The following is a 24,089-nucleotide window of genomic DNA, read 5'->3' on the forward strand; positions in this document are numbered from 1 at the left end:
TTTTGTTATTACAAAAGCACTGTGCATATGTAAGTCTTTCCTTCTTTATCTTGAGCCTTGTGGTTCATTTCATGTTTGAACACCCAAAGTTCTGATAGGTAGGGACGTCCAGGCTTTTGACTCAGCAGTGAGGGAAAGGGACTATATTTCCCAGTCAGGGTGGTCCCAGTCATCCTGTGGAGAGGTTTCTACAGGGTGCAAGGGATGGCAAGGCAGCTGTGGCCAACAAGTAGGTTTAAAAGCATTATCTTGCAGCAGCATCACCTACCCGAACTATTAGGACTGCCATTGTCTGAAGGTTGCAAATCCTTCTGTCTTTACCTAGATGATAGATCCAGTGGCAACCTTCTATTAGTGATCTCTGAGGTGGATGCCCTCGCAGTATGTGTGGGATCAAGACCAGCAAATGGATTTGATGCATAATTAATTTTAAAGTATATAAAATTCTAACCTCAAAGAGGACAGAAATAGCTCTGTTCTGTGCTGTATCTTTCTATGATTTTATGAATATGTTGATGTGGGATTGTAATTCTAACCCTTCCTTCTGTCTTTACTTTTGATGACTCCTTCCAGTGTCTATAATTTTTTTTGCGAAATACAAAGTATTCTCCCTCAAACTAACTTGTGCAATATTTCTCTGGGAAATGTAACCAAACATGGTTTCTTTTATCTGACTTTACGTTTTACTCCCAGCTACCATGATACTTGACTTGGGACCCCTGTAGATGCGTGCACATTCATGTGGATATGTGACCTACCATGCTGAGAACACACCCCTGATTGCTTGTTGCTGCAGGCTCCATTCATCAGGTCCCTCATAGCGACATTCCTTTCCTCCACACACCAATGAGCAGATGAGATGTGGGGGTACTGCCTTGATGAGATGCTCTCGCGTCTGGGAATAGGAGGGCCGTGGGTTTGGGATTTGCAGGGTCATGCCAGGGTGAGGAAGCAAGGGCTGGAACAGTCTGAAACAGAATGAGCAAGTTAACGAGAAGACTTCAAACCAAAGACAGACACGTACACAGCAAAAGCAATATGCAGAGTGTTTAACATTGTTAGACACCAAAACACAAAACAACATATTTAGTATATCCTCTTAGACAATGGAAAAGAAGGGAAGAGGAAGGGAGAGAATTAAGGGATGAGGGATTGGGGAGAAGGTAACTGAGAGAGGGAGGGAGTAGGTGAGAGGGGAATAGAAGGAAAGCATAAAAAAGGAACAAAAGTTAAGGTTCACAAAGAAGTGTTAACTTCACTATACAAGATGAAAATGCAAATTAAATTGGAACAGAAACAAACTATTCAGCCTCTCAAGCCTCCTCCACCATTTAATAAGGTCATGGCTGATCTGTTTGTGTTTTGAATTCCACATTCCTATCTACTCCCAATAACGCTTGATTCCCCTAACAATATTCTATTCATCTCTGTCTTAAAAATATTCAATAATCCTGTCTCCACGATCTTCTGAGACACAGATTCCAAAGTTGCACAACCTCTGGGGCAAACAGTTTCTACTCATCTCTGTCCTGAAAGGGTGATCCCTAATTTTAAGATCGTGCTCCCTATTTCTGGACTCTTTCATAAGCAGAAACAGATGGAAGTGGGTACTGCAGATGCTGGAGATTAGAGTCAAGATTAGAGTGGTGGTGGAAAAGCACAGCAGGTCGGGCAGCATCCAAGGAGCATGTAAATCAACGTTTTGGGTAAAAGTCCTTCATCAGGAATTTCCTGCTCCTCGGTTGCTACCTGACTTACAGTGCTTTTCAAGCGCTACTCTAATCTTGACCATAAATAGAAACATCTTTTCCATGTCTTTTTAGCTGAGACCATTCAAGAATCTTATAAACTTCAATCAAGTCACCTCACTTTCTTTTAAACTCCAGTGGCAATAAGTCCAGCGAATCCAAAAGGTGTGGAACACCATACAAGTAGTGGAACACCATACAAGGTAGAAGCAGAAGTAGGCCATTCAGCCCATCAAGCCTGTTCTGCTAATAAATGAGATCATAGCTGATCTAATAATCTCTAATTCCACTTTCTTACCAAGCCCATATAACCCTTGATTCCCATACTGATTAAAAATCTTGAATATACTTAACAAAGCAGCCTTGGCAGCCCTCTGCAGTAAAGAGTTTCGCAGCTTCACTATTTTCTGAGAGAAGAAATTCCTCCTTCATCTTAAAACTCATGGTTCTTTATTCTGAGACCATGTCCTCTGGTCCTAGACTGTCCCACAAGGGGAAACAACTTTCTGCATCTACTCCGTCAATTCCCCATAGGATCTTATTTCAGGAAAATTGCTTTTCATTCTTCTAAATTCCAATTACAAACAGGGCCAACTTACTCCTCATGAGAACATCTCTCCATGTCTGGTATTATCCTAGTAAACCATCTCCAGACTGCCTCCAAAACCTGTGTATCATTCCCTGGATAAGGGAACCATAACTGTTCACACTAGTCCCATTGTAGACTGACTAATGCATTGTATAGTTTCAGTAAACCCTTCTGATATTTAGACTCCATTCCCTTTGAAATAAAGGTCATTTGTCTACTCTATTACCTGTTGAACTTGGATGCTGGCATTTTGTGATTAACAAACAACAATTCACAAATCCTTCTGTTCCATAGTTTTCTGCAGTCTTTTTCCATTTAAATAATAATGTAGGCAACACAGCCAATTTTAGCAGATAATCTGTTTTAGTGATATTTGTTGGATAAATATTGGCCAAAATACTAACAGAATTCCTCTACGCTTCAAAATAGTGCCATGAAATTTTATATGGGTTCACCCGAGATGGCATTCTATGAATACAGCTGTCCCTCAGCTTAAAAGCTCATCCAAAAGATAGCATTTCTAACAATTATGTAACAAAAAAAAAAATCACTCTCATAAATCTACTATTGGCTGTTGGGACTAGTCCTGGAATAGCTTGGAACGGTGAATAATTCTGGTACTGCACGGTGTGAGGAGCTCAAATAGATATGTACCTGCTTTTCGAAATAAAATAATGCAGACTGATCTGACTGTTTAGAGATCTAGCATTGAGAATTATGGAGCAAACATAGCCCAAATTTGATCAAAAAATAAAGCACTGAAGATGCTGGAATCTGAAACAAAAACACAAAGCTGAAGAAACTGAGCAGGTCATCTGTGGAGAGAGAAACAGAGTCAATGTTTTGGGTCGACTGACTGTTCTTCAAAAAGGTTCTACACAATCCAATATCCAAGCAGCTCCCAAGGTGCTCAGATGAGTCTTCATTCACCATCGTCCATGGATGGACACAAAGGTCATTGTCCTCCTGATACTATGGTTGTGAAACCCAAGTGATTTATTTCTAAGATATACCATCTTACCGGAAGATCCTACTCATTATACGGATAGATGGCTGCACAAACATGAGCACCTTCCAGGAAGCAGATGCCCTGGGCACAAAGGTGAGAATGCTCATACGGTAACCAGGCAGGACAGAGCATGACATTGATTGCCGAATGCTCATCTGCTGAAGAGGGCTCTCTACTCCCAATACATGTATCGTCAAAAATGACAGGGTGGCCAAGCGGAAACATTTTAAACATGGGGGTCAGTGCTCTACCCCCATAGCAACTTGAATGGTGGTAGAAATTTATTTCATAAGTAAACACATATGAAGCACTTTTTTTAAACATTGCAATGAGTTTCCTAATAATATTAGCACATGGGCCTAAACAATGTCATCACCCACTATCTCTGGGGATAGTCACTAAATTTTATTGGATAACACTGATTTATACAATGAGAGACAAAGCTTTTCCATGGTTCTGGTGAGGCACAGCACCTTGGAGAGATTCCAATCACTGTTAATATCCATGATGCATTCTGTATCTCTAAACACAATGTGCTGTATAATCATTTGACAACACCAGCTGTGTCTTAAATTATAGATAAAGTTTGATGTCTATACAAGAACAATAGAAAACAATTGCTACCATGTTAATTAATTTCTTTAGAAAAACGCAGAGTAAACATCTGGTCCGTGACAGGATTGAGAATAATAAACATCATCAAATGCTCCATGTTTTGGAACTGCAGGGGCTTTGGAGATAAAGAGTATTGTAAGGGAATAGGGCCCAAGGATGAGAAAGTAGCATGGAAGGACAGTGAGAGATACAGCACTTCAGCCTGATTCACCTTGAATCTATTTTCAGAACACCCTTCAGGAAAATTGTTCTTCGAGTCATAGAGTCATAAAGATGTACAGCACGGAAACAAACCCTTCGGTCCAAGTCATCCATACCAACCAGATATCCCAATCTAATCTAGTCCCATTTGCCAGCACTAGGCCCATTTCCCTCCAAACCCTTCCTATTCATATACCCATCGGGATGGCTTTTAAATGTTGCAATTGTACCAGCCTCCACCACTTCCTCTGGTAGCTCATTCCATACACATACCACTCTCTATGTGAAAAAGTTGCCCTTTAGCTCCCTTTTAAATCTTGCCCCTCTCACCCTAAACCTATGCCCTCCAGTTCTGGACTCCTCCACCCCAGGGAAAAGACTTTATCTATTTATCCTATCCATGCCCTTCATGGTTTTATAAACCTCTATAAGGTCATCCCTCAGCTTCCAATGCTCCAGGGAAAACAGCCCCAGCCTATTCAGCCTCTCCTTATAGCTCAATTACTCCAAACCTGGCAACATCCTTGTAAATCTTTTCTGAACCCTTTTAAGTTTCATAACATCCTTCCGATAGGAAGGAGACTAGAACTGCAGGCAATATTCCAAAAGTGGTCTAACCAATGTCCTGCACAGCTACAACATGACCTCCCAACTCCTGTACTCAATACTCTGACCAGTAAAGCATACCAAATGTCTTCTTCGCTATCCTATCTACTTGTGACTCTACCTTCAAGGAGCTGTGAACCTGCACTCCAAGGTCTCCTTGTTCAGCACACTCCCTCAGACTTTACCATAAAATGTGTAAGTCCTGCTTTCTCAAAATGCAGCATCTCGCATTTGATGATGATTAGATTGCCTACAGTGTGGAAACAGGCCCTTCGGCCCAACAAGTCCACACCGACCCTCCGAAGAGTAACCCACCCAGTCCCCTCTGACTATTGCACCTAACACTACGGGTAATTGAGCATGGCCAATTCACCTGAACTGTACATCTTTGGACTGTGAGAAGAAACCGGAGTACCCAGAGGAAACCCACGCAGACATGGGGCGAACGTGCAAAGTCCACACAGACAGTCGCCCAAGGGCCAGAATCGAACCTGCAGCCCTGGTGCTGTGAGGCAGCAGTGATAACCACTAACACGACATTTTTACTATTGAGGGAGTCCAGGGAAGGTTCAGCAGACTGATTCCTGGGATAACAGGACTGACATTTGAGGAAAGACTGGATTGACTGAGCTGGTACTCACTTGAATTTAGAAGAAGTTGAGGGGGGGGGGTGCAATCTCATAGAAACATATAAAATCCTGATGGGACTGGACAGGTTAAATGTGGGAAGAATGTTCCCGATGTCGGGGAAGTCCAGAACTAGTGGTCGTAGTCTAAGGATAAGAGGACTGAGTTAAGGAACAATTTCTTCATTCAGAGAACTGTGAACCTGTGGAATTCTTTCCCACAGGAGCTGTTGGGGCCACTTCATTAGATATATTCAAGAGGGAGCTGGATGTGGCTCTTGCAGCTAAAGGCTTCAAGTGGTATGGGGAGAAAGTGGGAATGGGATACTAAGATTGCACAATCAGCCATGATCATATTGAATGGTGGTGCAGGCTCGTAGGGCCAAATGGCCTACTCCTGCACATATCTTCTATGTTTCTATACTAATTATACTATAGAGAAGACTAAGCTGCCAATGCAGTTGTAAATAAGGCAGTAGCACTGATATCACATTGAACAAAAATAGATAAACGGGAGATAGCTAAATCGTTGGCAAGACTGAAACTGGAAAAGTAATCTGGTCTGAGGTTGCTGAGGAAAGAAACTCCAGAGGCAGTACCTACAATATTTCAATCCTCTTTCGATTTGGAATGGGTGCCAAGGAAATGGAGGATTGCAAATGCTGCATTTCTACTTAAAAACAGTTTGGTAAATACAGCCAGTTACTACAGGCAGGTCAATCTAATATCGGGAGTGGGGAAACTTGTATAGAGACAATAATCCAGTGAAAAGTTAATTCTCAATTGGGTGAATATAGGTTAATAAATTAAAGTCAGCACAGATTTGCTGAAAGGAAAATGTGACTGAATCACTTGATTGAGCTGTTTAATGAAATAGCAAAGAGGGTTGATTATTGCCTTGATGCTTCATACATAATATTTAAAAGCATATGACAAATGTATCACAAGATAGACTTGTTAACACCATTAAAGTCCTTGAGATTAAACAGGCAGAGGCAGTGTGCATACAAAATTGGCTAATAGATGGAAAGCAGAGTAATTCTGCCTAATTCTCCCTTTCATAGGGAAATATATGGTTGTATTTCCAGAGGCCAGCATAAGAATTGCTGTACTTTTTAATATGTATTGATGACTTGGACTTTGATGTATAAGGCATAATTTCTAAATTTGCAGATGGTACATAATTTGGAAATATGAGAAACTGTAATGTAAGTTTTCTATGACTTTATTTGTACTATATCTCATTCATTTATATTTTATGTGCTCACTGGCCTACAGTGCCTCCTAATTAAACAATGTCTCAATTATAAAATGCTTGCCCTTATTTTTAAAAGACTTCAAATCCTTGCTTCTCCCTATCAATGTAATCTGCTACTCCTACAACCTTCCAAGATCTTCGCAATCCTGCAAGTCTGGCATCTTAAGCACTCTGTTCTAATGACACCACAGTCAATTGCAGTGTTTTCAGCTGCCAAAGTACTATGCTCTGGAACTTCCCGATCTCTCTTTCCTCCTCTAGTAAATGTAGTCACCGTAGTCTTACTCCACCAAACAGCTGCTCTCTCATTAGAGAGACATGACTGGTGGTGGTTTAATCTGAGGGTCACCACAACTCAGGTGAGGGAAGAGGTTGAGAAGGAGAATCCTTCATGGTAACCTCAGCTAGTGCAGGAATTAAACCCATATTTCGGATGAGCAAACCAGCCATTCAGCCATGTGAGCTAACAGACCCCAAAACTTATAATCATTGAGGGGGCTCCTCGGTGCTCCTTAAAACAATCTCTTTACCCGGGTTTTTGGTGATATGTTCTATATTTTATAAAACACCTATGAAATTCCTTGGGATTTTTTATTACATTAAAGCTGGGATGTGAATACAAGTTGTCATTGAAGTAAGGGAATTCAGCAGGACATAGGCTGATGAAATGGTCAGATACATGTCAGATAAAATTCAATGCTGAGCAGTGTGAAGTGATGCATTTTGAAAGGAAAAAATGAGCAGAGGCAAAAATAAACAAAATGCACAAATTTAAAGGAGGTGCAGAAACAGCGAAACTTTGAAGGTGGCAGACAAGTTGACAAGATTTTTTAAAAATTGGATCAGTCACTTTATAAATAAATGCTAGAGAGTTGATTGCAAGAGGATAATGACTTAAGGGAATAGGCAGAAGAGCTGAGACGGAGTTAAGGAAAAGCTTTTTACACAATAGGTTTGTATAATTGAATATGAAGGAATACCTCAACGAGAAAAAAGTGGAAAATGATTCAATACCTTTCAAAATTGATTTTGAAAAGATGTAAGTAATAAGTAATGTCACAAAAGTTCTAGAGGACTATTGGGCTACTTTCTCATCAGAGGGGATAACTGGTGGTCCTTTAACCTAAGGGTCACCATGTCTCAGGTGAGGGGTGGGGGTGGGGGGGTGAGTTTACCAGAAGAGATGTAGCACTATAAGGAAAGAATAGGGAGTGGCTCTAATTGAAAATCTCCTTCAACAATCCAGCACTGTCCTAGTGGGCTCACCGGCTTTTTTCTGTACTTTAAGATTCTGCTATTTCATGTGAAGTGCATTTACTGTGTTGTGTGTACTATGTTTCCTACTAAAATGAGTACAGCTCTAACAGAGTCTTTATGGTTAGTTAATGGTTTCTATCAAGCAATAGTGGATAATCTTAAGTAAAGCTAGTGCTACTAGTTATAGTAGATGGATGGGGAATTACTAATTAGAATTAGTACGTGGGCAGGGATCGTGAGTTAAGAGAACCTGACACTGGTGTCACAAGTTAGGATGCATAGAACTAGAATCACTAGTTACAATTAGTGGGAATGAGAATGACCATTGACAGTCTGTAAAACTAAGAGTCAATAAAATCCCTTTTGCTGGGATTACTAGTTAAGGTTCTGGGATGGAGTATAATATTTAGATTCTTTGGGTTATTAGCCAGAGTCCGTGAATCTTGGGTTACGAGTTAGAACCTGTCTAGTTAGAAAGATGAGTTTAGAGTTTGCTGATTACTGGTTGAGTACTTACAGTTTGCATCAAAACTTAGTTTGCAGACAACTGGGGGTCTTGGCAATTTTAGCTTCGCAGGCTTAGAGACAGTCAGTTTCATTTCCCTCTCAGTATATAATAGTTTACAGTTGCTTGCTAGTTTGAGTCAAAAGGATATACCGAAACAAAGATTGATCTATTCCAATAAATAAGCCCTACCTGCAGTGCCCAATTACATAGAGAGACAATCACACTCACCCACTCAGCTTGCAGGCTTCCTGGGTGCGCAACTCCTTATTTCAAAATATTCACAAATGTACAATTGAATTCCTAGCCTGAAGCAGTGGTACAACACCAGCAATAAGCTTGTGCCTTCTTCAATCTCTACAATTCACGTCTTCGGTAAGCACACTATCTATGCACCAATATCAGGTAACCATGGTGCCTTAGGTTTATCAGTTATTTGCACCTGATTCCATCTGCAAACATATTATCTCTGCAGGGTCCTAGTGTACATCATGTTCCAAGATTGTAGTCTGTTCCACTTAAAAGGCGTGACACATAATGTTGATACTTGCTTCCAAGTGAAATTTAAGTCTCATTGCCTCTGTGAGGGGAGGTTGTTCAGAGTTCCCTGCACCTGTCAGTTGGCAATCTCCACCCCATTTCCACATACTGCGATCTAATCCTCCAATAGATTATCAAGTGCTCTCATTGGTTGAATAAAGGGATTGGATAAAGCAAGTGAGGAAAATTGGAACAGGGATAACGGAAGTAAGGATAAGGGGAGTGAGAATGAGCTGAGTGAAGATGCATGGTTTTTACATTGTAACTGTGACTTCAGTAAAGTACTTTATTGGCTGTGAAGCATTTTGAAATATTCTGAGGATGTAAAAGGCTTTCATTAAATGCAAGTCTTTTTTATCATGAGACTGAGAATAATGGAACTGGGGACAAAGTGGAAAAATGCACAATTAAGATAACTTGATTGAAAATCTAGGAATTGTGGATTAAAAAATTGGAAATTTAAGGAATGGTTAATGGAAAAAGGAGTGAGAATAATAAAAATTTCACTTTCATTGAATCATCAAATGAACATGGAGGATGTTGGCACTGATAAATGGAGACATGGACTGTTGACCATGACCTCTGGGGGTGCCGCTTCCAAAAAGTGTTCAAAAGGCAAGCAGAAACAAAAGGATCAACTGGCCAAGAAGACGGCCCAGAGAACACAATTGTCAGTGAATTGTGAACGTCAGTAATCAAATATCTTCCTCTGTAGCAGGGACTGCCATGCTGGAGTGCGGTTCCTCAGCTACACCAGGTGAGGGTAACACAGACGTTACAACCAAGTGCGAGCCTTTGTCTCCCCATGCAACCATTGACTTAACCACCCTTTAATGGGGAGGCGATGGCTTAGAGGTAATTATTGCTGGACTATTAATCCAGAGACCCAAGTAATGTTCTGAGGACCTGGGTTCAAACCCTGCTATGGCAGTTGGTAGAATTTTAATTCAATAAAAATCTGTAATTAAGAGACTAACAGTGCTCACAAAACAATTGTTCACTAATGACCTTCCTTTAGGGAAGAAAACTGCCATCCTCACCTGGTCTGGCCCACATGTGACTCCAGACCCACAGCAATATGGTTTTCTCTGAGCTGTCCTCTGGGCAATAAATACCGGTTCAGCCAAGGATCCCCACATCCAATGAATAAAAATAAAGCAACCTGCAAAATTACTGCCCATTTGCCAAGAGATGGAAGAGGTCACTCACAGTGATATCTAGCAACACTTGCAAACTTACTTGCTGCTCAGAACCACCACCATCACTCAGCTCCTGACTCCATTATAACATTGGTCCAAACATGGACTAAAGAGCTGAACTCCAAAGTTGAAGTAGAAGTGACTGCCCTTGACATCAAGTCAGTACTCAACGGAGTATGGCATAAAGTAGCAACAAAAATGAATCGGGGAAGTATTACTGTTTGGAGTCATACCTAAAGGAACAGTGTTGTGGTTGTTCGATGTCAATCATCTCAGCTCCAGGACATATCTGCAAAGGTTCCTCAAAATAATGTCCTAGTCCATTTTTGGCACTTCATTAATGATCTTCCCAACAGTGACCATCACCAACAAGTGAGAATCTAATCTCATAGTGGTAATTGCCCAAGTATGTTGGGTAAATCCAATCAGCCTACTGCTACCCCATCAGTCTACTCACAATCATTAAATCCCTGACTAAGAACAGTCTGACCATGACCAGAAACTGAAGTGTAACAGCCATATGTGTATAATAGCAGGTCAAACACTAGGAATTCTGCAGTGAGTAACTCAACTTTGTTTCCCTATGCCGGACAACTATCTATAAAGTACAAGTCTGAAGTATGATGAAACATTTCACACTTGCCTGGATGAGTGCAGCTCCAACAAGACTCAAAAAGTTTGACACCATCCTGTAAAATGTTGCCATTTGTTTTATATATACACACTTGCAGCAGTGTGCACCATCTACAAGATGCACTCCAGTAACTTACCAAGGCTCCTTTGACAGTGTCTTCTAAACCCACAACCTCTATGACATAGAAGGACAAGGACAGTAGGAGCTTGGGAACACTATCACCTGCAACTTTCCCTCTAAGTTATGCAGTATTCTGACTTGGAACTATATTGCCATTCCAATATTGTCACAGGGTCAAAATACTGGAGCTCCCTTCACAGCTACAGTCTAGGCATCCTTACACCATGAGGACTGCACTGGTTCAAATAGTCAGCTCAGCTCAGGACAGTTAGGGATGGGGAAAATGACTACATTCCATGGTAAAAATAAAATAGGTAGACTCGGACACAGAAGGCATGGAAATAGACACATATACACAGAGGGTAGACTGACCCAGAAACACAGAGAACGGAAACATAAATAGCATGCATATAGATAATATACAAAGACATGCAAAACCTTAAAAAACACACAACACACAGACATATTGTCGCTTTAGAGACAGCATTGAACATGCAGAGGACACACAGACAAACACAAAACTTTTCAGATAGTGAAATGATAAGTGAGTTAGCAAGAATTCATTTTCCATGTGAGACCTTTTCGTTATTTTTCTGCCACCCTACAAAGTAGAAAATAAACATGGAACCAAGTGCCAAGAATTGGGCCAATATTGCTCTGGCGTCAATTTTGTGAGATGAAGTGATCTTCTTCCCAAAATTTCCTTTCCTCCTGTTCTTTGTCCTTTGCCTCCTTACAATGATAGGGTACAGGGTTAAAATGGAGAGGATCTGTGCCATTCCTTCATGACACACATTGGTCCTTGCACCATCTTTGGTCATATTCGTGGCAGCAAAGTCGGAGGTGAAACAGGAGTAGTCTGACTGGACAAAGTTTAGCCATCCTGAGCCCAAAGTAACAGGTGCTTCAGCTTAAATAATGTTCAAAGTCCTCATCATACTTTAGCCATCAGTCATTCAAAGGAAGGCACTTAGGTAGAAATGAAGAGGTGGGGTCCTCCTGCAGATCAAGCACAATGCATTTCCACTTTAAGAAGCAGCGAACTGACCTAATTTTAAGATAATATGCCTAAGGATTAGCTTCAGCTAAAACACACTGAGTCAGCTGGGAGAGTGATCAGATGTCCTTCTGACGTTTATATCAGTCAGATCATCGTCAAGAGATCTCTACGTGGACACACAGAACCCTTCCTCAAACAGACATACAAATCCACATGGACATAGAGATTCAAGCAGATAGTAGTATATACAAATGCAATCTTTCAGTCACAGAACATACACGTACAGAGTAGTTGTTATGGGGTCTTTAACTTTCCAAATATTGACTGGAAATACTATAGATCGCGTACTTTAGATGGGTCAGTTTTTGTCCAATGTGTGGAGGAGGGTTTCCTGACACAGTATGTAAGCAAGCTGACAAGGGGCGAGGCCACATTGGATTTGGTACTGGGTAATGAACCTGGCCAGGTGTTAGATTTGGAGGTAAGTGAGCACTTTGGTGATAGTGACCACAATTCTGTTATATTTACTTTAGCAATGGAAAGGGATAGGTATATAATGCAGGGCAAGAGTTATTGCTGGGGGAAAGGCAATTATGCTGCAATTAGGCAAGACTTAGGATGGATAGGATGGGGAAGGAAACTGCAGGGGATGGGCACAATTGAAATGTGCAGCTTATTCAAGGAACAGCTACTGCATGTCCTTGATAAGTACGTATCGGTCAGGCAGGGAGGAAGCGGTTCAGCAAAGGAGTTATAGTTTACGAAAGAAGTTGAATCTCTTGTCAAGAAGAAGAAGGCAGTTTATGTTAGGATGAGGCGTGAAGGCTCAGTTAGGGTACTTGAGAATGACAAGTTAGCTACGAAAGATCTAATAAGAGAGCTAAGAAGAGCCAGGAGGGGAAATGAGAGGTCATTGGTAGATAGGATCAAGGAAAACCCTAAAACTTTCTATAGGTATATTAGGAATAAAAAAATGACTAAAGAAAGATTAGGGTCAATCAAGGATATTAGTGGAAATTTGTGCATGGAGTCCAAGGAGATAGGGGAAGCACAAAATGAATATTTTTCATCAAAAAAAGACAATCTTGTTGAGAAGAATACTGAAATACAACCAGGAGGTGTGAGTAATTCTGAATTCTGGAAAGTGTGAAAATAGATAAGTCCCCTGGGCCGGATGGGATTTATCCTAGGATTCTCTGGGAAGCCAGGGAGGAGATTGCAGAGCCTTTGACTTTGATCTTTATGTCATCATTGTCTACAGGAATAGTGCCAAAAGACTAGAGGATGGCAAATATTGTCTCCTTGTTCAAGAAAGGAAGTAGAGACAACCTTGGTAATTATAGACTAATGGGCCTTACTTCAGTTGTGAGTAAAGTGTTGGAAAAGGTTATAAGAGACAGGATTTATAATTACCTAGAGAAGAAGAAGTTGCTTAGGGATAGTCAATACCATTTTGTGAAGGGTAGGTCGTGACTCACAAACCTTACTGAGTTCTTTGAGATGGTGACCATGAGGGTAAAACACTTGATGTGGTGTATGTGGATTTCAGTAAGTTGTTTGATAAGATTCCCCATGGTAGGCTATTGCACAAAATACAGAGGCATGGGATTGAGTGCGATTTAGTGGTTTGGATCAGAAATTGGTGAGCTGAAAGACGACAGAGGTGGTGATTAATGGGAAATGTTCATTCTGGAGTTCAGTTACTAGTGGTGTATCGCAAGGATCTCTTTTGGGGCCACTGCTGCTTGTCATTTTTATAAATGATCTAGATAAGGGCATAGAACGATGGGTTAGTAAATTGCAGATGACATTAAGGTCGGTGGAGTTGTGGATAACACTGAAGGATGTTGAGGTTACAGAGGGACGCAGATAAGCTGCAGAGCTGGGCTGAGAGTTGGTCAATGAAGTTTAATGTGGAAAGGTGTGAGGCGAGGAGCAACAGGAATAAAGAGTACTGGGCAAATGGTAAGATTCTTGGTAGTGTAAATGAGCAGAGAGATTTCATTGTCCACGTACATAGATCCCTGAAAGCTGCCATCCAGGTTGATAGGGTTGTTAAGAACGCATACAGTGTGTTAGTTTTTATTGATAGAGGGATTGAGTTTTGGAGCCACGAGGTCATGCTGCAGCTGTACAAAACTCTTGTGTGGCCACACTTAGAATATTGTGTACAGTTCTGGTCACTGCATTATAGAAACGATGTGGAAGCTTTGGAAAGGGTTCACAGGAGATTTACTAGGATGTTGCCTAGTACAGAGGGAAGGTCTTATGGGAAAAAGCTGAGGTACTTGAGGCTGTTTTCATTAGAGAAGAAAGTTGAGAAGAGACTTAATTGACACATATAAGATAATCAAAGGGTTAGATAGGGTGGACAGTGACAGCCTTTATCCTTGGATGGTGATGGCTTGCAAGAAGGGACGGAGCTTTAAATTGAGGGGTGATAGATATAGGACAGATGTCAGAGGTAGTTTCTTTACTAAGAGAGTAGTAGGGGTATGGAACGCACTGTCTGCAACACTAGTAGACTCACCAACTTTAAGGGCATTTAAATGGTCATTGGATAAACATATGGATGAAAATGGAATAGTGTAGGATAGATAGGCTTCAGATTGGTTCCACAGGTCAGCGCAACATCGAGGGCCAAAGGGCCTGTACTGCGCTGTAATGTTCTATGTTCTGTAGTCTCAGATACAGAATGCCACACCTACACAAATACGCTCATACATCCTTTTTTTAAAACACAGATATTGCCCTGATTTAGGGGGTCATTTTCATCAAGCATCTGGTAATCCGTTCCAATACTCCTCATGTCATTCAAGCCAAAAACAATTTAATAACATTTTATCTTATTAAAAATGCTATATAAGTACAAGTTATAGCCGGTCACCCTCTTGGTAATTTTGGACTGAATATTCCCAAGATCTCTTGGAATGTTGACATTTTAACTCTGGCAAAGGGTCACTCAAAGCAAAATGTTAATTGGTTTTCACACCATAGATGCTGCCAAACTTGCTAAGTTTTGTAAGTTGCAAACAAATTTTCAGTGTGAGCATGTCTGAAATAATTTCTCCTTGGCTTTAAGCAGTAACTCATTCACTTTACATCATACTCCTTCCCTGCTAACACACAGCAGAGAGACAGCTTGAGTACAACACAAAGATTGGTTGGCATTCTTGGTGGATTCTGAAACCCTCACTTGCACAATTCAATCTTGTATCATGAACCTGAGCTCCTCAATAATCTAGACCCAACTAGATTATTTGAGATATTGAATAACTTCAGTAGAAGGTGGAATTTTTAGTGCAGTCATTTCCTTTTGAACATGTTCACTTAACAAATAATTAAACTTCTTAGAGAAACAAAGCTTACTAAATTATTTGTTCTTTATGCCTTTAGACTTTGAAATCCCAAAGAGAGAAATAAACTTCTTGAAAAATCAGTTCTGTTTGTGAAAGAGTTTAAGATGCTCATGACTCCCTGTAGCATCACATTTTAAGAGTATTTTATTTTAGAGAGGTGTGTGTGTTGCTGGAAAAGCACAGCAGGTCAGACAGCGTCCCAGGAGCAACTAAAATATCAGAAGTTTGGAACTTGAAAAACAATAATATTAGTCATGCCAATGTTGTTTTTTAAAGCAGTGAGGGAGACAATTTGAGACTGAACAGCACCAAGATTCTCTTGAATTAAGGAAAGACTGTGTGATAACAATCCTCTGGGTAACTGAGCTGCCATGTGTTAAAAAGCTGAAAGCGCCAGGGCAGCAGATAAAATAAATCTATAGCCTGCAAATGAAAAGCAGCTCTCTCTCTCTCCACATGAGAAAGAGAAAAAAAAACCCACAAAAGTCTAAAAGAATGAATTCCTTCAAGAAAGACCTAAGCCCACCAAACCAATTATCAAAATAAAAACAACCACTGCCTTATAGACAACAATGTGGCATCTATGCTTAAAAAAATCAAAAGGGAATTTAACATGCCATTGAAATATAGACTTCTGATCTTCAGGACTTTGCATATGCTATTTTCCTTGTCCCCGTACAATTAAGCCATCTGTTATAATCATGAATGAGCATGTAGGTTTTTGGGACATAGTTTAAGTTGCGTAGTAGTAAATTAGAAAGCCTTTATTTTCTCTGGCCTTTTTTTGTGTTAATTACGAAACCTGGTACAAATTGCTTATGTCCTGAATGACAGTTAGTCAGATTGATGACTGTTACTTCACTGGTTAAGCCCAGCTATAGTGTCAAATTTCGAGCAGCACAATTTAGGAAAGATTTCAAGGCCGAGTACCAATAGTGCATGAAGAGTTAAGAGTCTGGGATTGTTCTCCTTACAAAAAAGGTGGTTAACAGATTCATTAATGATTTTCAAAAAGAAACTGAATTAATACTTGGAAGACAAAGATTTTGCAGAGTTAATAAGAAAGAATGAGGAAAATGGAAATAATTGGAAAGATCATCCAAAGCACTGGCACAGGGAATGTTCTAGAAGTCCATTTATCTTCTATTTGCTTCAGTGTAAACTTGACTTCAAAATAACTAGGTCAGAGATTGTGTTCAAGCATTTCAAGACTTGAGCTGACTCACAGTTATGAGAAGGAATTTTCAAACAGGGAAATCAATTGATTACCAAATTTTTAACACGTCACTCAAATATTTAGATTGCAACTTGTACTGACCCTCCTGTTACGTTTTCAGATGCCTCCATTTCAATCCAAGAGTTTGCAGTTGATGTGGAGAAGTTATTCATACAGGAGATCATCAGTGAAAATGTGCTAATCTATACTGAAAAGTTAGGAAAAGGCATCAGACTTTAATATTGCAAGGGAAAACTTTGCAGGCTCTACACAGGAATAACAATCAATTTACTGGCAAGCTCCCACAAACAATAACCAGATAACCTTTTCTTAATTATGACAAATACTGTTCAGGACACCCAGAAAACCCATACAATCTTCTTCAGAATAGTCCGTGAAATCTTCCACATCCACCTCAAAGGCCAGGTAAAACTTCAGTTTAACATTTGATCCAAATAATGGAATCTCAAAATGCAATATTCCCTTAGTACTGCACTGGAAACAGCTGGTTATTCCCCAGCCTCCGGAGTGCAATCGGAACCCTTAAACAGCCAACTTGTGTCAAAACCATGAGTATAAATTCCCACGTGGTTGAAGATACCCTCCAACGCATCTCATCCACGTCCTGCAACTGCCCTCAAACTCCACCTCACTAGCTGCAACAAGGACAGAACCCCCCCACCCCCATCCGCAAAAAATGGCATCATCCGCCAACATTTCTGCCACTTCCAAATGGAACCCACTATAAGGGATATATTTCCCTCCCATCCCTATCTGCTTTCCGCAAAGACTGCTACCTACTCGACTACCTGGCCAGGTCCATGAGCACCCCCCCCCCGACCCCCCACCCCAAAAACCCACCATCCCCTTCCACCTCGGGACCCTTCAGCCCCATGGCATCAATGTGGACTTCACCAGTTTCCTCATTTCCCCTCCCCCCACCTTACCCCAGTTTCAAACTTCCAGCTCAGCACCATCATGAGCTGTCCCATCTTTCAATCTTCCTTCCCACATATCTGCTCCACTCTCCTCTCCAACTTATCACCTTCACCCCCACCTCCATCCACCTATTGCACTCTCAGCTACCCTCTCCCCAGCCCCACCTCCCTCCCATTTATCTCTCCACTCCCAAGTCTCCCAGCTTCATTCCTGATGAAGGGCTTTTGCCCGAAACATCGATTTTCCTGCTCCTTGGATGCTGCCTGTCCTGCTGTTCCTTTCCAGGACCACTTTAATCTAGAATCTAATCTTCAGCATCTGCAGTACCCACTTCTGCTCTGCCGTATAACTTTTCCTGGCTACAATCAATTCTGAAGGGTCACTGCAACATCAACTCTGCTTTTTTGTCCACAGATACTGCTAGACCTGCTGAGTTTTTCCAACAATTTCTGTTTTTGTTTGGATTTCCAGCATCTGCAGTTCTATTCTTAACAAAAGATAAAAGATCTGGACAGCTTTTTCATAGAAGCACAGAGATGAGCTGCATGACTTCCTTCTATCCTGTAGGATTCTACTGTAACATTAGAGCAAAGTAATCATACTAGCAGAATCAATGATGCCAGATAAGTGCTCAGTATACCAGGACACTGCTAGCAATTACAGCCAGCCTAGCTCATTGCTGGAACATTATCAGGCGATCCCTTAGAAGAGCACAGGATTCTACTCAGCCACACCTATTTGTCCGCAGCTAACCTTGCATACCAATTGCATGGTGGGATATAATAGTTCAACTTTATTACAATGCTCTGTGACGGCTTGAGTTAGAAAAAGGATCTAAGCCTTATTCTTACCAACCTGAACATAGTCAAAGAAGTGTGGTACTGGAAAAGCACAGCAGGTCAGGCAATATCAGAGGAGCAAAAGTCTGGGCATAAGTCGTTCATCAGGAATGTGCACACTCCTGATGAAGGGCTTATGCCCAAAACGTTGACTTTCCTGCTCCTCTGATGCTGCCTGACCTGCCATGCTTTTCCAGCGCCATACCTTTCAATTCGGAACTTCAGCATCTGCAGTCCTCACTTTCTCCAACCTAGACATAGACCTTGATTGCATATCAATGACAATGGAAAGAGCTACGTGAGTTTTACTCATTTGGTTTTGAACTGGTGCCAGTCTTTGCTCAACCAATGACATATAATACAAAATGAACACAAATGTCAAGTTATTTCTGAAGTGGCAATATATTTCTAGTTTTATTTTTTAGTACTTCAAATTTGTTTTTCTTATCACCATAAACCAGAGTTCTCAACTGGCATTTTAACTTGGGACTTCACTTCCTTCATCTGCCATTCTTGGGTCCTTGCCATACTCACTGACCTCCTGGTACACTAACAGCTCAAATTTAAAATTATCATTCTTGAAATCAAATCCCTCTATCGCCTCAAATTTCTCTAAAATATGCCAGCTCTTTAATTCCTCAATATATTGGTACTGCAATTCTGCCAATTTCACATCCCAGATTTTAATTGCTCCATCTCCAGCTGCAAATATCCAAGACCAAGAATCCTTCCTTAAACCTCTCCACCTTTTTCCTTCTCTAAGCTCAACATTAACATTTGGTGGACTCTCCTTATAACTCATGTGGCTTGATATATCAAGTAGTGCGCCTATAAAATGCCTTCAGATTTTACATTTACATAATTCCTTTAGCATCACAATATAGTAGCGAAGAGGACATTTTAATTAGTTCTTTTTTCATTAGTCAATCAAAGGCATTAGTGGTGACAACAAAAGGTGACTGGAGTTCAGATTGGTCAATTCATCTCTGTACACAGCTTAGTCTCCAGTTCATAGGGTAACAGCCACAGAAAGTATAAGTGGCACAAGTAAAAAAAAAAAAAATCACATTTTTCATCCTAAGGTTTAATATTAGGAAATGCTCTCTCTGCACTGTCCCATCAATCCCCAGCAGACACAATAAAGCTCTCTCTACACTCTCCAGACACCACCAGGACAAGTATTGCACAGGTCAGATTAAGAATAAACTCCCTCTGGGTGGTCCTTCTAGAGTGCCACTATCCCTTTTGCAATATTTTTCCTGAACAAACTACCTATAATTGCTGTGGGAATTTATGCAGACTGAACCATACCATCAGCACATGGAAAGACAAAACAGGTAATTACATTTCTGGTGTGTAACTCTTCATTGTCTCTGCAAACCTGGTTTTAGTTTCTGGTTTCCAGAGTTTGTATTAGCAATTTTCTACTATGTATTCATTAATGGAACTCAGTGCAAACCAAAGTGACTGTATAAGAATGATTCTCACAACTCTGGAACCAGTTGGATTTACTGAAGGGCTATGAGAAACAACAAAACTCCTTAAAATCAAACTGCTTTATTAAATGTCATTCTTTACAGGCATCATTGTCAGATTTCGCAACAAGTTTCACTCAACAGGAAGTGGCAGAAGCACTTCTAATCCACATTCAGTTCTGCTGAGTATACACTTGTGGTAACAAACTTAAAAGGATCTCAACTTTCATCTGTAGACATGGAACTGGATTTGGATTGCTTAGTGGAGCAAGGGGTTGAAGTGGAAAACAGCTTTCATATGCTGAAATTGGAAAGAGGTGAACTTTATTCAGAACAGTTATTTTTATAAGAATTTCCCATACCTCAAACAGAACTGGGACATTACCCATGAGATACTGTTTAGAGCCATCCCAGGATAAATTCACACTTCCTTTGGTGATGACAGCAGTTCCAAAGCAGTGCCCACAACTCTCCCTGATCCAGGGAAGTGGGACTTCAATAGTGTCAGCTTGCCCTGGGCATTTGAACAGTAAAAACTGCCTCCCAGTGTATTCCAGACCCTAACACAACACCCTCACTATCTCCCATGGGTCAGGGAGTTAGTTGAAAAAGGACCAAAAAAAATTAAATCGCTTCCATCCATTGCAGAACTGTATCAAATGTCATGTATGCAACATTGGGAATGTAATCATGTAAACTAGGATCCCACTGCTTCCATTTCTCAGTGACACTTTTTTTGGGGACGGAGAAAGAATCTTATTTCTTCGCAACCCCTCCATACACATTTTAAACAAAAATACGAATACTTCTGGTGACAAAAAAGGAAGTTGCAGTTCAAGTCTGTTCAGTGAAACTCAGTGAAATCTTGCTATAAATAGCTATATATCAGGCTCATTCCTGGCCACGGGAAAAGACAGAGTAAACAACATTGAGAACTCGCGCATTTTCTCTGGGTGCAGTGATGATATTGCTGCTTTTCCTCTTGCTACATTCTTCACGGCTCCAAGTAACAAAAATCCAAAATCAAAGATAAAGGAATTGTGCATCACAAGCCAGGAGGCATGGAGCGGGGCTGTTGCCTCTGCGTGAGGGACATAGGAAGGTGGTCAGGGACGCCTGTGAGGTTTAACGGCCAATGGGGAGGGAACGTTGGGAGCCACAGCCTGGTGGGCAACACCTCCTTCTTCAGTAAAGCCGCTTCTCGTAACTAAAAGAAAACAAAATACATAATAGTGCTGCAGTCTTGAAAATAAGGAAATGTCAATCATCCATCAAATTCCCCTCTTCCACAATCCATGCAACAACTACCTCAGCCTTCCATCAACTGCTAAATAATTAGTCAAAGAAATGGTCATATCTTTCATTGGTGATGATGGGATTTTAAGTGCAAGCAAATTGATTGTGGTGTCTGCCTGAATAATAGTAACAGCACTTTGAAAAATAATTCACTAACCATGAAGAACTTTGAAATGGTTTGGCAAAACTTGTTGTATGAATGTAAGCTCTTTCCTTCTACTTTTGTACTAGTGCCCAAAGCTGAGACAAAGCTGGAAAGATTGCTAACTTCCAAGCTCAGTGATGTACATGCGCCTATTGTCACAATTTACTCACCTTAAACATGCTCCTCCTGCTGTTTCATGAGTCATATAGCTCAGTAGTTCGTAAGGCAATAAAGAAGGGGACACTGGATATTTCTCCAAGTCAAGTGGACATAAAGATTATACACTTACAGCATTGAATCCTCAAGTGCCTCTGCTGAAAAGCTCACAGTCGATAATCAGGATGCTAAAAGCTATCAGCATTTGACAGAACAAGGTAAACCAAAGTATGAGAACTAAAACAGTGCTGAACACAGTAGTCTATCAGGCACTGAAGTCAACTGTTGAACTATTGCATTAACTAACTCAGTATAGACAGAGGGCCAGGCCAGAGTCAACACTGAAGAGGAGTCATCTGAACTCAAAAACTTAACCTTGCTCTTTCACTATGGATGCTGCCTGACCCGCTGTGATTTCCAACATCTGCAGTAATTTGCTCCTGCTAAGCCAGAGTCTGACTGCTCAATGTAACTTAACACTAAGGGTGTCATTGCTGGAATTCACATCCCATCTCTTCCATCTAGAAAGCAGACCCCAAATTCCAGTTGTGTACTGACAGAGTATCAAGCTTCAAGCCAGGGACTCAAATTGCTAAAGTCATCATGCATTGATTCACTGGACAGAGGAGATTTTCAGTGATGCCTACTTGCAAACATATCGCAGGAGACGTATGAGGGCATGTTTTAATTGGCAAACATGGCTAACTATTAAATCAATATTTGGGTTTACTTACATGGCACAAAAGTGTACCTGACATGTGAATGCATGAGTGAAGGAAAGAAAGACAAAAAGTGTGGATAAAACAGCCATCAAGGCAAAACACAGCACTAGCTAAACATGTACCTGAAAGCTACAGAATACCAAGCTGGTACAGCACATGCCCAACAGAACATCTTTCACATCATAATCAAGGCCACTGGTTTATAGGTTTCATGGATGAGTAAAGAATGGGGAGCCTGATGCATGAACATTAGTCAAGACAAATAAATCAAAGAATCCCACATAACAGAAGATTGCAATAATTTTGACTCCCCATAAGCCAGTGCCCTTGCTTTGCCCACACATTAATGGCTGGATTCCAGGCACTGTACATGCACTATAGCAAGTTTCTAGAAGCACCATATTGAAAGACGCAGGGTAACTGAATAACTTTCAACACTGTTAGCCATTCAGCAACAGTGTAAGGTTTCTGCCACACACCAGGATGGGTAAATCCAAGCACCATTCAAAATGCTTTGCTTCATCTGAGCAATCCGTGGATGCAGAATAACGCAAGTTAAAGGATCACTTCTGTTCCATGGAGTTAGAGGGAAATATTCAGATTTGACCCCATTCTCAGTAAGACTAGCCTTTTCCAAATTTGCTGACAAGCAGTAAATTCTTGCTTGGGTAAATAAGGTTCCATGAAGACAGCTTGGAAGCAATTGCACATCACGCATTTGTAGCAATTATTAGCAACTTAAAAGGTAGTTTCTGTGAAGCTGAGAGAATACCAAAATTCCAGAAACTAAGAGAGTCGTGAAGCAATTGATACATAAAATTAGACAAGTTAATGCTTATTTAGATGTCAAGTATGGTTCAGTGATAGGACACTTGTCTCTGCATCAGCAGGTCATGGGTTCAAATTCCACTTCAGGAACAGGAACAGAAACAAAAATATCAGAGTTGACACTTCAATGCCATTCTGAGGAGGACTGTTCATTTAGTTTTAGTTTGGATGAAATAAACCCCAACCTGCATTCTCAGATGGATACGATGTCACTAATTAAAAAAGGAAGAGCAGTTAGCACTGGTGTTCGAGCCAAAATTTATCCTCTAAGCAATACTATCAAATACATATTGGTCATTACATTGCTGTCTGCAGGACCTGGTTGTGCTCACACTGACTGTCACATTTCCTACATTGCAACAGTGACTACAAATCAACAGGCACTTATCCAGTAGATGACAGAGCCCAGTCAAATTGAAAAAGGAGGATTTCAGCCAAATGTGCAACTAAGGCTGAACACAAAGGGGGCAAACTTCCAACAGGAAGAAGAAGAGTAATCTCTTTCATGGATAAGGATCTGTGACATGACAAAAAGTGAAGGTTCAGATAAGTTGAGATGGCGGAGAGGGTAGAGATAAAGAGCAAGCTGCTGCTGATTTAGATCAGTGCCAAATAGGCTAAACAGCTACATGTGGAACAACAAGGATGAAGGAGTAGATTGTAGCTGGCTGAAGTAGTTTTAAAAAATCCCTAAAAACTGTCTTCCTTTTCTCACCCAAACTGAATTCTGTGACCCACCATAGTCTCGCTGAACAATGTAGACTGAGCATCTTACGGAGGGCAAGTGGGGAGGTATTGGACTTCAGACAGTGAGCAATCAAGGGGATGGACCGCAGCTAATCCATCACTACAAGCAAAAATGAAAATCTAAGTGGGAGAAATGGAAACACATGTTGGGAGACTTACGAATGCAGACCATGCACACCTCCTTCTACCTGAGCGGAGATGGTTCTTTTTTCAAACTTCAATTCACCCGAGTACATCATTGACCTGAAAAAATAGTAGGGAGGAGGAGAAAGTCAGTAAGAAAGCAAGGGGTTGGAGAAGCCTGGAAAAGGTGCGCCAGAAAGCAAATCAAAAGAACAGGAAAGGAAGGTAACTTATTTACTGTATATCCTGCAAGCATTTTCACTGCCCAAATTAAAGAGCAATAAAACTGCACAATCATCTAAATGTACAAGTTTTCTCTGGTTTCCCTCACAACAAT

At 40.8% G+C, this 24,089-nt stretch overlaps 2 protein-coding genes across 7 annotated transcripts in view; both read right to left on the reverse strand.

The window, feature by feature from the left end:
- The window catches only part of LOC140466934 (protein tyrosine phosphatase domain-containing protein 1), a 39,208-nt gene extending 30,221 nt beyond the window's left edge, over positions 1–8,987 (reverse strand). The window contains exons 1-2 of one of the 3 annotated variants that reach the window (XM_072562792.1): positions 8,857–8,987; positions 759–968 (exon numbers count right to left, since the gene is read on the reverse strand). In XM_072562792.1, the coding sequence (XP_072418893.1) occupies positions 759–968; positions 8,857–8,876 (230 nt within the window). In that variant the 5' untranslated portion in view covers positions 8,877–8,987. Of the gene's footprint in view, positions 1–758; positions 969–2,991; positions 3,087–8,645 lie in introns of those variants that run through there. The other 2 variants (XM_072562793.1, XM_072562794.1) reach the window with 2 other exon arrangements.
- A 10,814-nt stretch (positions 8,988–19,801) lies between these two features.
- The window catches only part of LOC140466935 (inosine-5'-monophosphate dehydrogenase 1), a 51,335-nt gene continuing 47,047 nt past the window's right edge, over positions 19,802–24,089 (reverse strand). Inside the window, exons 14-16 of one of the 4 annotated variants that reach the window (XM_072562796.1) lie at positions 23,789–23,872; positions 22,067–22,083; positions 19,802–20,942 (exon numbers count right to left, since the gene is read on the reverse strand). In XM_072562796.1, the coding sequence (XP_072418897.1) occupies positions 20,842–20,942; positions 22,067–22,083; positions 23,789–23,872 (202 nt within the window). In that variant the 3' untranslated portion in view covers positions 19,802–20,841. The remainder of the gene's footprint in view (positions 20,943–22,066; positions 22,084–23,788; positions 23,873–24,089) is intronic. The other 3 variants (XM_072562798.1, XM_072562795.1, XM_072562797.1) reach the window with 3 other exon arrangements.

Source organism: Chiloscyllium punctatum, chromosome 44, assembly GCF_047496795.1.
Source record: "Chiloscyllium punctatum isolate Juve2018m chromosome 44, sChiPun1.3, whole genome shotgun sequence".
Classification (NCBI taxonomy): domain Eukaryota; kingdom Metazoa; phylum Chordata; class Chondrichthyes; order Orectolobiformes; family Hemiscylliidae; genus Chiloscyllium; species Chiloscyllium punctatum.